Source organism: Rattus norvegicus, chromosome 5 (genome assembly GCF_021556685.1).
Source record: "Rattus norvegicus strain SHRSP/BbbUtx chromosome 5, alternate assembly SHRSP_T2T, whole genome shotgun sequence".
NCBI lineage: Eukaryota > Metazoa > Chordata > Mammalia > Rodentia > Muridae > Rattus > Rattus norvegicus.
The window spans coordinates 168,544,348-168,558,190 of NC_141538.1; the positions used below are offsets into that span (position 1 = coordinate 168,544,348).

Genomic DNA, 13,843 nt, shown 5'->3' on the forward strand with positions numbered 1-13,843 from the left:
CAGCGAGTTAGTGGGGGCCTAGCATCCGCCTTCCCTTGATGACCACTGGGCCCTTACCTCACTGAGCCTGCCCAGTGCCACCATGGACATCTGTAGCATCGCCTTGTCTGACAGCATGTCAACACACCCTTTTCTCCATGCTACTCAGTTCTTGAGTCAGTAGGGTTTGACTGTTTTGAGATCAGTCTCCCATAGCCAAGGATAGCCTGGAACTCAGACTTGGGATCCTCCTGCCTCCGTACTGAGATGTGTACACTTGTAGCTTCCTGGTTTGCTCTTTTGTCTGTTGCACTGCACTTGGCCTCTTCCCCAGCCGCCCTGGACGTGTGGCCTTTGAGCACCTGGGCATCTTCCTTTGCGTGCAGAGGGCAGCTCTCCTTGTTCTTCTACCTTGGTGTCAGTAGCTCTGCCTCTCCGACCTGCCTTAGACTGCTCTGTGCCAGGACTCTTGGACACCAAGCTGTAGCTCTGATTTCTCTCTGGCTGTCTCCTCCTTTCTCCCAAAGAGGCCACTCTGGGGCTCCGTCCTTGTCTGTGGGCTCTTCCCATGTGGACCATGTTTTTTACCATCATCTGCAGCTTTGGTGTCTGGATGGAGCCCTAAAACCCAGGCCCCATGAATCCCAAGGGATGGCTGTGCTGTATTTCCCACCTCCACCTCAAGAGCCCCATCTTGGCCTGATTCCTAAATATCTAGCTCACATGCAGTGTCCTCTCGTGTCTGTGGATAATCACATGTGCATGTAAGCCAGCTGGTATCAGAAATGACACTGCAGCATGTAGCTGTTCATACAGCATTTATAGTAGACCTGTAAAGAAGCTAGCGGAACTAAGGCATATGGACGTGAGTCGTGTCTGCAGTCCTAGCACCAGCTAGCCTGGAAGGTAACTATCAGTAATGTGCTTGCAAGAAGAGCTTGGTTTGATCCCCCAGAACCATGGGAACAGTCCAGTGTGACAGCATGTTCTGCACTCCTAGTGTTGGGACAGTAACGACAGACCCACCAATGCCTGGGATTCGCTGGCCGGCCAGCCTAGCCTGCTAGCCACCTTCCAGGCCAATGAGGAATCTTGTCTAACAAAAGGGAAACAACTCCTTAGGATGAGACCTGAGGTGGTGCCTGACCTCCATACACAGGTATCCACTAAAAAATAAAAGTTTGGAGTATGAAATTCTATATTTAAGTTCCAGTGAATCAAGCTTCCCCCTTCTGCAGGTCCTGACTGCACATGGCGCGGACATAATGCAAGCAGACGCTCAGGCACATAAGTCGTTTTCAACTATGCTTGTGAAGATGTGTAGATTTTTAACTATGCTTGTGAAGATGTGTAGAGTTTTAACTATGCTTGTGAAGATGTGTAGATTTTTGCAGAAGCACTGCCATTTTACATCTCCGAGCCAGGTTCCTGGGTCCCAGGGGTCAGGTTATGTGTACCATAGCCCTCTGTCTGGATTAAAAGCTCTGATGAGCCACAGAGACAGCCCAGGCACTGTATTCGGAGCTGGGTGTGGTCTGAGCACTTCTGCCAATTCCTAGGGAGAGGCTGTTGCCCTGTGTCCTGTGACAATATTAAACTGCCCAAACTGAAGTTTTTAAAAGATTTGTTTTTAAGTGTGTGTGTGTGTGTGTGTGTGTGTGTGTGTGTGTGTGTGTGTGTGTCTACACACTGAATTCAAGGGTTCTTGGAGGCCAGAGGTGTCAGAATCCCTGGAACTGGGCAGCTACAAGCCTCCAGCTGTGGTTGTTGGGAACTGAACTTGGAAGAAGGCCTCCATGACGCCACTGTCTTACTGCTAAGCTGCCTCTCTGCCATTAACTGTCTGTGCGGGTTGGGTCTCCCCCACCCCCCGCCCTGAGTGTATTAAAGCTCAGATTTCCAAGTATTTGTGTGTGTAATAGGACTCTTGGGGGTAGGACCCAAATCTAAATGAATTCCATTTTTTTATAAACAGCTTTTCTATATCTCCTTATGTTAACTCTGCAGTTTTGCTGACTGTGTTTCAAGGAGTATGTAAGTCTGAGATTTCTCAGCGTTGGTCTGTCCCTGTCACCAGTTTTGGTAACGTGTCCCTTCAAAGACATGGTCTCATTGGATAAACCATGCCAACCTCCAACTCACAAAGATCCAGGGCCTCTGCATCCCCACTGCTGGGCTTAACGATGGGCATTGCCAAGCTTAAATCCTTCCTAATAAAAACATTTTCCAACCATGCAGTCTCTTCATAGTCTACTCCATCTTGCCAGTTTAATCTGCTGCCTTCTCAAGTCCTTGACTTGTTTGGGACACCTCACTTACTGACACAGGCTGTCAGCTCAGAAACTGCCTTCCTCTCCTCCGAGGCCTTTGACTCCAGTTAGGTACATACTCACATACTCAGCTCAGCCTTGGGCCTGGTGTGCTGGTTGCTAAGAGGTGTCTTCCAATGGACAGACCCAGCTCTCCTCCCTGGAAGACCTGACCCGTCCTGTGGGTTTTGCTCTTGTGTCCTCGCAGGCTGAACAGGGCCAGTCAGACCTACTTCTTCCCCATCCACCTGACGGATCAGCTGCTCCCGAGCGCTGTGTTCTATGCCACCGTGGGGCCACTGGTCGTCTACTTGGCAGTGCACCGATTGATCATCCGACCTTACCTCAGGGCCCAGAAAGAGAAGTGAGTTTTACATGGAAATCCCATGCCTCCGTCTCATCTAAACTGGAGAGAGAGCTGGAAAAATGTGACCAGTTAATGCCCAGAGAGTGCTTAGCATGGCGCCTGGGTCCTGACAGGCACTAGTCAGCCAGCCACAGGGAACTGTGCTCCCTCCCTGGCCAGCCAGTCCTACTCAGAAGTGACTAGATCTGCTCGATAAAGTCAAGGCTCTAAACAGGACCAGCAGAAATGCTGCTATATCCCTCTCTTTAACCCTAGACATGTCACCTGTCACTGAGCTTGAAGTGGAATGGGTCATTCTGTGCTGCACAGAGCAGCTGGCTTTGTGGTTTCTTGTGGGAGCCAAAACTGAGGCCAAGCATCCCTCAGAAAATGGAGAGGCCCTTTGTTAAATGAGAAGAACAGGTGCCCTTCTGGCTGCCTGTGACCTCCTCATACTACAGTGTAGGGATCCGCTTTTTCTGATGTGTGAGACCTGGAGCAAAGAGCGTGTTCCGTCAGGTCTCTGACACACGGCTGTGAGAGCTGACCTGGAGCCCTCGTGTTTTGCTGTAGGCACAGGTATCTATGTGCATCCAAGGTAGTCTGGATCACTCCTGCTTGCTGGAGCTGTCTCCCAAGGAGACAGCAGTTTAGGACCTTCCCTGGAGGAGGTGGACAAGGACGGCGATCTCAAGCTAAAGAAAGATGTATAGTCTAGCCTGGGGTTGTTTTGGAAGTACCTTTTAAGTTCTAAAAGTAGAAACCCAGTTAAGGTCACAGACTGAACTCTGGGCTCAGTTGGGCGGGGGGCGCAGTCTGCTCGCTGTAGAGTGACTTGTGGTTGCTTCTCTGAAAGGGACCTGGAAAAGCAGAGAGAGAACACAGCCAGTGACATCCTGCAGAAGAAGCAAGAGGCAGAGGCTGCTGTGAGTGTCCCACCACTGATACGCAGAGCTCAGGGCAAGCCTCCAGACCCTCCTGGCTCATCCTACTGAAGCTGGGTCTGTGACCCCAGACAGACCCCGGCTTGACTTCACCCAAAACCTCGTTCCTCCTGAGCGTCCATGTCTGAGGGGCATGCTCCCTGGGACAGACACAGCTCAGCACAGCTGTGTGCTGTCACACATGGTTTTCTCCTCCTATGCACTGCCTGTTACAGGAGACAAGGAAGCAGAAGGCCATGACTTAATACCAGGGTGCCACTGGGGTTTGTGACACGGGTGAGAGACCACGTGAGCACATGCATGTTCCTAGGCAAATGTGCCTGTTTGTGGGGCAACACATAGCCCTACCCAGCTGAACGGTTCCACAAAGAGCACAGGTCCCTTTTCAAGAAATGTAGAGGTCCAGTTGCCCACGTGAAGTGTCTATTTTGTGATAGGATCTTATGATATATTCTAGATGACACCATACTTATTATGTAGCCCAGGTTAGCCTTGAGCTCGTCACTGTGAATCTCTTTATTCTTTTTTTTTTTTTTTTTTTGTGGTTCTTTTTTTCGGAGCTGGGGACCGAACCCAGGGCCTTGCGCTTCCTAGGTAAGCGCTCTACCACTGAGCTAAATCCCCAGCCCCGAATCTCTTTATTCTTACGCACTGACCGTGTTCTCAGTAATTTCTCCTCATCTGCATGTGCAGAATCACTGAGGAGGAAGGAAGGTACTGTCCTCCACTGGTGCCATCAAGTGGGCTCATGCCAAAGTCTCAAATAGGTCTCAGGGCTGCAGACTTGTGAAGGGTTAGCTGAGCCCACAGCATTTGCCCCTTCCCTTCCGTTCCTTGACTGGACGTCCTGACCTGGACAAAACTGGGTGTTTATTGTGCTCGGACCAAAACAAGCCCAGGGTTCCCAATGTCTTCTCTCACAGGTTCGGCTGATGCAGGAATCTGTCCGGAGGATAATCGAAGCAGAGGAGTCCCGAATGGGTGGGAAGGCTTGCCCTCGATGGCTGGGGTGGGGCTGGGCGGGGCGGGGCTCTGGGGTTCTCAAATTGTCACAGGGACGTGGCAAGATGGCCTGTGTCAGCCACTGCTGCTCTGTGTCCAGGGCTTATCATCGTGAACGCCTGGTACGGAAAATTTGTCAATGACAAGAGCAGGAAGAATGAGAAGGTGAAGGTGATTGATGTGACCGTACCCCTGCAGTGCCTGGTGAAGGACTCCAAGCTCATCCTCACAGAGGCCTCCAAGGTACAGCACCAGGTCACCTTGGCCACCTGCTCCCAGGATCCAGATTCATGTGACAAGGACAGTTAGGCCCCAGGTGCCAGCTGACATCCGGCAAAGCCTCCCTGGTGCTTGTGTTTCCTCCATCTGCTGGGTTCCAGGAGAGGCTGTGGGCAAAGGAGTCATCTCTGTCCATGTCTGGCAGGCTTTGGGCTGGGCTGAGAAAGGGGCTTGAGGACCAGTCTGGCACTACCCAAGTAAACTAAATTCTCCTTCCTTATTAGCTGCGACGTGTGCATCCTCCGCCAGGCTGTGCCCATGGTGGTAGAGCCTGACCTGGCCTGACCTGGCTCTCTGTTTGTGTGCAGGCCGGGCTGCCCGGGTTCTATGACCCCTGTGTTGGGGAGGAGAAGAGCCTGCGAGTGCTGTACCAGTTCCGAGGCGTGCTCCACCAGGTTATGATGCCTGACAGTGAGGCCCTGAGGATACCAAAGCAGTGTGAGTTACCGCCTCTTACGCTCTGCCACCTTCCCTGGGCAGGCAGGGTCATCAGTGACATCAGTATGTGTGAAGTGACAGCTACTGGGGTCCCAAAGACGCAGAAATGCTTTGGCCCAGGGACTTGCCTTAGGAAGCAGCATTGGCCTTGCCACAGATAAAGTTAGAGCACACTCTTGGCCGGGTGTAGTCCTATGAGCACCGTGGAAGCCAAGCCAGATGGATTCCAGATCAGCCTGGGCCACATAGTAAAGCTCAAAAAGCGAGAGAGAGCAAGAGAGCGAGAGAGAAGAGAGGAGAGGAGAGAGGAGAAAGGGAAAGGCAGGCAGGATAGACACGGCTCAGCAGTTCAGAGCGTATGTTGCTTTTGCAGAAAACACAGGTTTCATTCCCAGCGCCCACATGGTAGCTCAAAACCATCTGTAACTCCAGTTTCAGGACTTGACGCCCTCTTCTGGCCATGGCACCAAGCGTGCATTGGTTCGTTCAGACAGAACACCATTCACAAAATCAAAAAAGGGGGTGGGGGGATGGGAGCTGTGGCCCCTGTGAGTGGCTTTGTAGAAGTGGCACCTTTTTCCTGGGCACAGAAGCAGTTGCTTAAAGTTGAGTGTGGTGGGACTCGGGGCAGGGACCGGCGGTCTCTGAGCTCCAGGCTGGCCAGGGCTAAAACTTCAGGAGGAGGAGCAGCAGCAGCAGCAGCAGCAGCAGCAGCAGCAGCAGGAGGTGCTGGGATCCTAGCCCAGCCAGGGGCTGCCGAGGGCAGTAGAGGAAGCTTCCTTGGCCGTTTGCTAGCCTTCCTGACTTGTTCTTTTCTTTCCCAGCTCACAGGATCGATGCAGATGGGTAAACCGCTTGGGAACCTTGAAGAAAGAGGCCACGAGAACCTTTTCCTGGGAGGCTACAGATTTGGAAGCAGGGAAAACCCAGACATGAGATGTTTTAGTTTATTTCTCCAGAAGGTGGCACTGTATCAATTATGTGAAGGGACATGCAGACAGCCTAGCTTCATGGTGCTGTGGGTAGAACTGAGGAGCCCCCTGGCCAGACCCCAGCACGGCCATGTCTTCCCCAAGGATCATGTTCCTAGAGGTCGCGCCCCTGGTCCTCCTCAAGTGGCTGTGCACAGCAGCTCTCTGGAGGCGTTTGGAACACTCTGCCCTCACACATGGGACTGCTCTTCCTGAAGCCCACACTGCTCGTGGGAAACATGGAAAGGAAGGCGTGTCGTGTGCTGCTCAGTAGACTTCCCACAAGCCACCTCTCTCTTCTGAAACGTCACCGAATGGACTGGAGAGGACTGCGGGTTTATAAAACTGCTTTTTATCTGAGAACAACGGGTTTGGAAACTAGTCTCTTTTCTTCCCACTTTTACAGAGCTTCTCAAATCATTCCTCCAGGCCCCAAGGTGCACTGTCCAGGCACACTGCCCACATTGCTAAGAGAAGAGGCCCTGCTGCCAGTGGACCCTTCACCCCACACAAGACCCCTGTCCTGCCCTCAGGACACCCTCCTAGAGAGGTGTTGGAAGGAGGGGACCTTTGCAAGGAGCGGGACAGCGTGAGTCTACCAAATCCTGGATATAGACCCAAGGCTGGCCCTGGAGCCTGCACCTCCAGTGAGTGTCCAGCAGGTGGCGGTGTTGCCCGCCAGGCCTCACAGGGTCCCTTTAGGGAGTCTGCTCCTGGATCCCTTCTGGTGCACTCTGGATGTCACTGCAAGCTCTACCCTCTGAGCAGTGACTGCTGAAGGCGGCAGGCATTGCCTCAGCCAATCTCAAGACCCTTCAGTTTTTAAAAACAGTTTTGAGTCTTTTTTTTTTTTTTTTTTTTTGAGGCTGTTTCATTGCCCCCCACTCCCCAGACTGACTGCAGTGGGCACCATTGCATGAGCCCTGCCTCAGTGCCCTGTGGCTCCCTGGGCACTGATGCCCTCCTGTCTGAAGCTGACTGGCAGCACTGCCCAACAATAAAGCTGACCAAAAGCTGAGGCTGCTTCTGTCCATCTGCGCGCGTTACCAAGGGACAGCCAGCTGCCATGCACCGGGTGCCTCTCCACCCCTGCGTTAGCTTAGCCGATGGCTGCAAAGCTTTGCTAAATGTCTACCTGAGATACAGAGCCTCACGATAAGGAAATTAGCCTTAAGGTTTTGTGTTTGGATATTAATCAGTCTGGCTATGTGGTTTAATGTCCTTTGTGTGCACGGGTGTTTTGCCTGTGCGTGCTGTGCGTTTCCATGCCCCCCAGGAGTCTGAGGAGGACATAGGATCCCCTGGAGCTGGAGTTCTGGATGGTTATGAGCCACCATGTAAGTGCTGGGAACTGAACCCAGGTCCTCTGCAAGAGCAAATACTCAACCACGGAGTCGCCCGATCAGTGCAGCAGCCCCACCCCACCTTTGTTTCCTTTAAGGCATTTCCATAGTCAAAGTAGTTACAACCTGTCTGTCCCTTATGGGGTAGAGAGTTCTGGGCAGCCAGGGGACAACCAAGTGACAGCCTATATGGAGATGTCAAAGGATTTATTCCACATTCACACAAACCAGGCAGACAAGGAGTTACTCAGAAATCCAGGCTGATGGAGGACCCCGGCCCTGCCTACCCTCAGAGTGACCCCTCTGGGGAGACAGTAAGTACCCCACAGGCTGTAAGAATGATCACCTCTCCTTCCCTGGGGAGTAGCTGACAGGGTTGTGACAGCTTACATTTGGTCACTGTTGTTGCCCCACAGCTGAAAGCCTCAGCCCAGGAGACCTGACTGTTGGGCCCTCACCTGACAACCGCCTCACAGCATCCCACCCTGCCTGTCTAAGGGCACCTTGCAGCATCAGTGGCGAGGGGGATCATCTACAGCAGGGCCGAACACCACTTCCTGCCAGGGTGCTGCCACCATCCCCACATCCCAGAGCCTGCTGGGACTCAGCATCCCTGTGCTGCGTCGGCCTGCGGTCCCCTCTGTCCCCGCAGTCCCTCCCTGTAGGCTCTCAGGCGGCCACATGTCCTCCGAAGCAGCAGCCTCTGGGCTTTCAGGCGCTTCCGAAGCCTCTTGTTTTCCTTCAACGTGAGGAAGAGTTTTTTTTTCAAGGTATCCAAGTCCAAAAGGGCATAGCTGTGATCGGACGGCTGTCCCGGAAGGGGCCTTTTCAAACCCAGAGGGCCGGCGGGCAGGCCCGCAGCCTCCATGGCCTCCGTTGCTTGTCTATCTGGTAACACCTGAGAACAGAGGTCAGTGAGGAAGAGCCTGTGTCCTCAGCAGGAAGGCATGAGCTGGGGCCACAGCTGCCCATCACCCTTCGGGTTTAGCCCATTTCCCCTTCGGAAACCCTGAGGAGCTGTCTCATCTTACTGAGGAGCTCTGAAACTCAGCCACCTATCCCGCTGCTCCTGTTGGGTCCTCTGGGGCACGGTTTCTTCACTTTGTTTGCAGCAAACTACATCCCTCTGAGACCGACCACCTTGTACCCAGGGCCTTACCTGTTGCATGGGGCCTTCAGTATTTGGAGACTGAAGCTCTTCCAGTGTAGCGTCCATGTTCCTCCCTGAGCTGTCCCCACCAGCCCCCACCTCAGGGCAGACCTGGGAACGGCAGGCGGAGTCAGACTGGCTGAGCTGGCAGACACCGGATCCTACAGCTGCCACTGTCCGTCCCTGAGTAATCCCTGCACAGGGGCTATAGCCTGCCCTGTGCCTCCCTCCCACCCAGTCCAGGTCTCCAGCCCGAGAACCACTGAGCTCTCACAGCAGGAGGAGGGAGGAGCCTGAGGCCACAGCTTCCCTGAGGAAAGTACCCTGAACTCACAACCCTCCTGCCTTCAGGGAGTACGCTCACCTTTCACCAGACTCAAGGCTTGTGAGCACTGCCTGACCAGGAAGCCACACCACACAGCACTCTCACGGAGGGCAGCATCTGTTCTCTCCCTTCCCGATTGCAGGACAGGAAGTTGTCCCTGCTTCAGAACCTAATGATGGGCCAGGCGGTGGCCTGGAGGCACCTGAGTCTCCTCGCTCAGCCTAATGTGGGGCACACCTAACAATGCTGACTGAATCCAGCTTCACTCACACTCGCTTTCACTAGATAATATCCTGGGGCAGTGGCACCCACACACGTCCCTATAGCGCCCCAGACCTGAATCATTTGCACCCCCCTGATGCCTGGTAACCACTCTCGCTGACACTTGCCCTACAGCAAGGATGGAAAGTTTCGGTTCGAAGCAGGTCCAAAGTCCCTGCCACCTACTGGCAGTGACCACAGTGGCCATCTGTAGCTTCCCACCAACTCAACGTGGGGGGCACTGAGGACTGTGAGGTTAAACTGGGGCTCTAAGCACGCTCAGACCTCTTTCAGCCCCTGGCCCTGCCTGTTCGTCCTCACCACACTAAGAGCTTTCACACGGCACACTACACCGACAGACATGGCCTAAGACACCCTATGTGCTGCGGGCTGGAAGCTGTGGCAATCCTCCTGCCTCTGCCTTCTTTTTTTTTTTTTTGGTTCTTTTTTTCAGAGCTGGGGACCGAACCCAGGGCCTTGCGCTTCCTAGGTAAGCGCTCTACCACTGAGCTAAATCCCCAACCCCCTGCCTCTGCCTTCTAAGAGCTGAGATTACAGGCATGCACCATCCCCCCTGGCTTTCTTGTTCTGAGACAGTCGTAGACCCCCAAGGTCGACTGAATATTTGATCTTCCTGCCTCCACCTCGGAGTACCAGGACTGCACACAGCCATGGCCACAGCCCGCAGGCACAGCCCAAATTTACACAGTGTTAGGAATCAAACCAGGGCTCTGTGCATGCTGGGTAAGCATCTCTGCCGAAGCTATAAATTACTTTTTGTTCGTTTTTTGTTTTTGTTTCTCAAGACAGGGTTTGTCTGTGTGATCCTGGCTCCTGGCTGCTCTGGCGCTCACCTTGTAAACTAGGCTGTCCTTGAACTCAGTAATCCACCCACCTCTGTCTCCCGGGCACTGGGATTAAAGGTATGCACCGCCACCGCATGGCAAACCCAGGGCTTCCTGCATGCCGCGGCCAGCACTCTAGCAACTGGGCTACATTCTCAGTCCAACTACAACTCATCTTTTTTTTTTCTTTTTCCTTTTTTTCTTTTTTTCGGAGCTGGGGACAGAACCCAGGGCCTTGCGCTTGCTAGGTAACCGCTCTACCACTGAGCTAAATCCCCAACCCTACAACTCCTTTTTAATAAAACTCCCCTCTCAACACACACAGACCCAGTGGCTGGATGTCAGACCCGTAGCCTTCCTACCTGGGCGGGGTTCTGAAAAGCGAACACGGTGGGCACAGCATTGTGCTTCAGGTTCTTGCGGTTCCCGAAGGCGCTGAAGCACTCAGGTCTGAAGTGTTCGGAGCAGATGACTGTGTGCTGCTTGGGCTTGAAGTCGGCCCTGCCGATGTTGAGCACCCACTCCCTCAGCAGCTCGGGGCGGCTGAACGGGAACCTGTGGGCACAGCATTCCACGGCACGGCTTTGGAAACTCAGTAATCCACTCTGTTAGTCATCAGACAACTCTCACGGTGGCTTCCAGCGGCCTATGTATGAATCCCACGCTCATAAACATGGGCCAAGAGCCCAAGCGAGCTACGTTTCCAAAGCACTCGCCAGGAGCCACCTCTGGTCCTTCAAGAGCTCAACACTTGCCAGTCTCTGATTCCTGCCAGAAGGTGGCAGTGGGTAGGACCAAGTCCCTGCCCTTCAGGAGCCTGCACCTCCAACAGCAACAAGGCTGGCTGAGGTGGTTGGGCTCCCAGGGAGCAGGTGAAAACAACAGGAAGAAACCCTGTGGTAACCAGGGCCGGCCAAGACGACGTTTGAACAGACCCTGCAGGAGTGAGAGGATGAGCCCTGTGGCCTTTACAAAGGCTGGGTGGGGGCGGGAGACAGAGGGGCACCTGGAGGAAGAAGGACAAGACACAGGGCTTGATTTAGGCAGCAGGGGCATTCCTGTAGGTTCTGGATGAGGAGAGAGAGAGAGAGAGGCGAGTAGGGGAAAGGGTTGAGGACAGCAGGGCATTGTGAGAGCAATGACAAGTTAGTGAGCGACTCAAGCCAAGCCTACAATCCCAGCGCCTGGAAGTCTGAGGCAGGCCTGATGTGAGTTCGAGGCCTCGGTTACAGAATGAGACCCTGTGTCAAAAGCAAAAACAGCCAGGTGGTGGTGTTGGCGCAGGCCTTTAATCCCAGCACTCCCGGTGGCAGAGGCAGGTGGATCTCTGAGTCTGAGACCAGCCTCAGTTGGCCTGATTGAGCTCCAGGATAGCGGAGGCTGGAGAGGGGAACTGGGAGAGAGGGGAGTGTGGGGGAGGAGAAGAGAAAGAAAAGGATGAAGGGAAGGAAAAGCAAAAGCCAGGTATCAAGGTTTGCCTGAGGATGAAGAAAGGGGAAGGGGAAAGAGCCTCACGATCCCACTTTCCCACGGAGGACAGTCCTCGGAGGGCCAGGGTTGGGTGAAGAGAAGTTTGGTGAGTTAGGAATCACATCAAGTTCAAGGTGCTCTTCAGACTGGCAGAGCTCAGAGCGGTAGATGGGCATCTGTGCCTGGGCCTGTCCCTGCCTGGGAGATCTCAGCACTGGGGAAAAGCCCTGAATGGCTCCATCTTGAGCTACCAGCAGTGATGGAGACTTGACAGATCTGGGGCAAAGGTCAGCAGGCACCCAGGGAGTCACGTGGGAAGAGGCCTGTCCAGTCAAAAGCTATTGAGAGTTCATTTAAGACAAAGCCAGGTGACAGGAACGTAGGAGCAAGAGCAAGATCTGGGTGGGGTGTGGTGGTGGATACATGGAATGGTCCAGTTCAAAGCTAGCCTGGGCTACACAAGACAAGACCTCTTGGAATGAACAGAAGCAACACTGGCCTGACTGAAGCACCAATGAACAGCCAGGAGGCAGACGGACAGGCAAAGGAGAGATCACAACATGGGGTACACACACAGATCAAAACTGTCCCCAGGAAGCCCACCAGGATCTGCAATGATTGTGTCATAAACACTTAAATCTGACAGTGGTGGCACACACCTTTAATCCCAACATTCTGGAGGCAGAGGCGGGCAGATCTCTGGATGTCAGTCTGGTCTACAGAGTGAGTTCCAGGACAGCCAGGGCTACACAGAGAAACCCTGCCTCGAAAGACCAAGCAAAATAAAAGTTTAAAGATGTGGAGGTGTGGCTGTACAGTAGACCACCTGTTTACCCACTACTCTTGAAGGCCTGAGCTCCAGCCCCAATACCAAATGCATTCTGGCACGTGTTCAATGGAATACTATGCAGAAAAGAACTCAGTGGTGCATGCGTGGCAAGGATGACTCTCGAAGGGCCCTGAAGTAAGGAAAGTTCAGATTCCATTTCTTAAGGCCACAGTAATCCGGGCCACATGCAGGCTAACTCCCTGTAGGTGCTAGCAAAGTCTTCTGTGGGCTGCCAACTGATGTGTGCACTTTTCTGTGGTTGCCACTCTTCAGTAGAAGCATTAAAACTGGGGGCGGGGAGGGAGAGCACGCCAGAGCGCAGGGAACTGAGCCCTAAAGGCACAAACATCGCTTGAAGCTTTGAGCCTTGAAGGGTGTTTCCCTGGCTCAACACGAGTCATGCTGGGAAAGGGGTCCCGGGGCCCCACCACCTTCCCACAACCGCAGCCCCTGCCATGAGGCCGGGCCATACTGGAAGCATTCATTCCTCCAGGCCTCCTATGAGGTGACGCAGGCACGAGGGGCAAGAGCAGGGACACGACCAGACACCACTCACGCCCATCTAGTTCGCACTGAGCACCTACTGCTTCCAGGCGAGGAGGGGGCGGCGGAGCTCGTGCTGTGAAGCCGCGCGCGGGAGCACCGCTGACGCCCGGCCCGTCCCCTCCCCGCAGTCCTGGTCCACCTCGCCCGCAAACCCTGGGCCTCCCGGACCTCCCGGCCGGTGAACTGAGGCCCGCGAGCTTTCCGTGGAGTGGGCTCCCGGTTTCCCATCCCTCACCGGTGAAAGGTGAGCTGCTTCCTGCGGCTGCTGTAGCGGTTGCAGCATTGCCGGGCCGCGCAAGACTTCGGCATCTCGGAGATGGGCCCACTGCCCCTCAAAAAGATGGCGGCTCCGCGGCCTCGGGGGCGGAGCCCGGGGGCGGGGTCTGCAGGCTCCGGGCGCTGCGAGCTGGACCTGCTCTGCTCCCTAATCGAGTCAAGACAGAGGAATATCTCCCAGTATTTGTGCCCAGTAACAACCTTGGGAACCTGGACTAAAAACGCGTCAACTCCTAACTCAGCTAATAGTTCATGGCTTCCAGGGATGATGGGTATCTGCGTTGGGTTTGTCATACTAGAGACAAATACAGGGCCTGACTGGCCTTTTACTCGGGGGTGAAGGGTGGCCAGCACACCTGAGTAGACAAGAATGGTGGGAACTGAGGAATAGGGAAGACACGGGGTCTAAGAGCGAAGTGGAGAAGTGGACCAGGAGTCACGGTCCCTTTGGGTCCCTTTGCATCGTGCTAAAAGCCATTATCAGTCAGCTTTGCCAGATCCACCCTCTGGCAAGAGACTGGGGAGAGCCA

General features: G+C 54.1%; 2 protein-coding genes across 2 annotated transcripts in view; one reads left to right on the forward strand and one right to left on the reverse strand.

Moving 5' to 3' along the window:
- Nucleotides 1-6,628, forward strand: part of Dnajc11 (DnaJ heat shock protein family (Hsp40) member C11) — a 45,480-nt gene extending 38,852 nt beyond the window's left edge. Inside the window, exons 11-16 of the mRNA NM_001108694.2 lie at nt 2,497-2,652; nt 3,491-3,560; nt 4,502-4,559; nt 4,681-4,823; nt 5,168-5,297; nt 6,122-6,628. Coding sequence (NP_001102164.1) covers nt 2,497-2,652; nt 3,491-3,560; nt 4,502-4,559; nt 4,681-4,823; nt 5,168-5,297; nt 6,122-6,147 — 583 coding nt within the window. The 3' untranslated portion in view covers nt 6,148-6,628. The remainder of the gene's footprint in view (nt 1-2,496; nt 2,653-3,490; nt 3,561-4,501; nt 4,560-4,680; nt 4,824-5,167; nt 5,298-6,121) is intronic.
- Nucleotides 6,629-7,799: 1,171 nt separating this feature from the next.
- On the reverse strand, nt 7,800-13,465 carry Thap3 (THAP domain containing 3). The gene is made up of 4 exons (NM_001108695.1): nt 13,273-13,465; nt 10,555-10,747; nt 8,771-8,872; nt 7,800-8,509 (listed from the first exon to the last, which is right to left on the reverse strand). Exons 1-4 carry the CDS (start codon nt 13,344-13,346, stop codon nt 8,216-8,218), a joined length of 663 nt encoding a protein of 220 aa, NP_001102165.1. The 5' UTR covers nt 13,347-13,465; the 3' UTR covers nt 7,800-8,215.
- Between the last annotated feature and the right edge of the window lie 378 nt (nt 13,466-13,843).

What these genes read in the sequence shown, in the direction of transcription:
- Thap3 (NM_001108695.1), bottom strand. Translation starts at nt 13,346, where the DNA reads ATGCCGAAGTCTTGCGCGGCCCGGCAATGCTGCAACCGCTACAGCAGC. An exon ending in AAGCAGCTCACCTTTCACCG is followed by an intron (nt 10,748 to 13,272) that starts GTGAGGGATGGG and finishes CTGTGCCCACAG; the next exon opens with GTTCCCGTTCAGCCGCCCCG. An exon ending in CTTTTCAGAACCCCGCCCAG is followed by an intron (nt 8,873 to 10,554) that starts GTAGGAAGGCTA and finishes TGCCGTTCCCAG; the next exon opens with GTCTGCCCTGAGGTGGGGGC.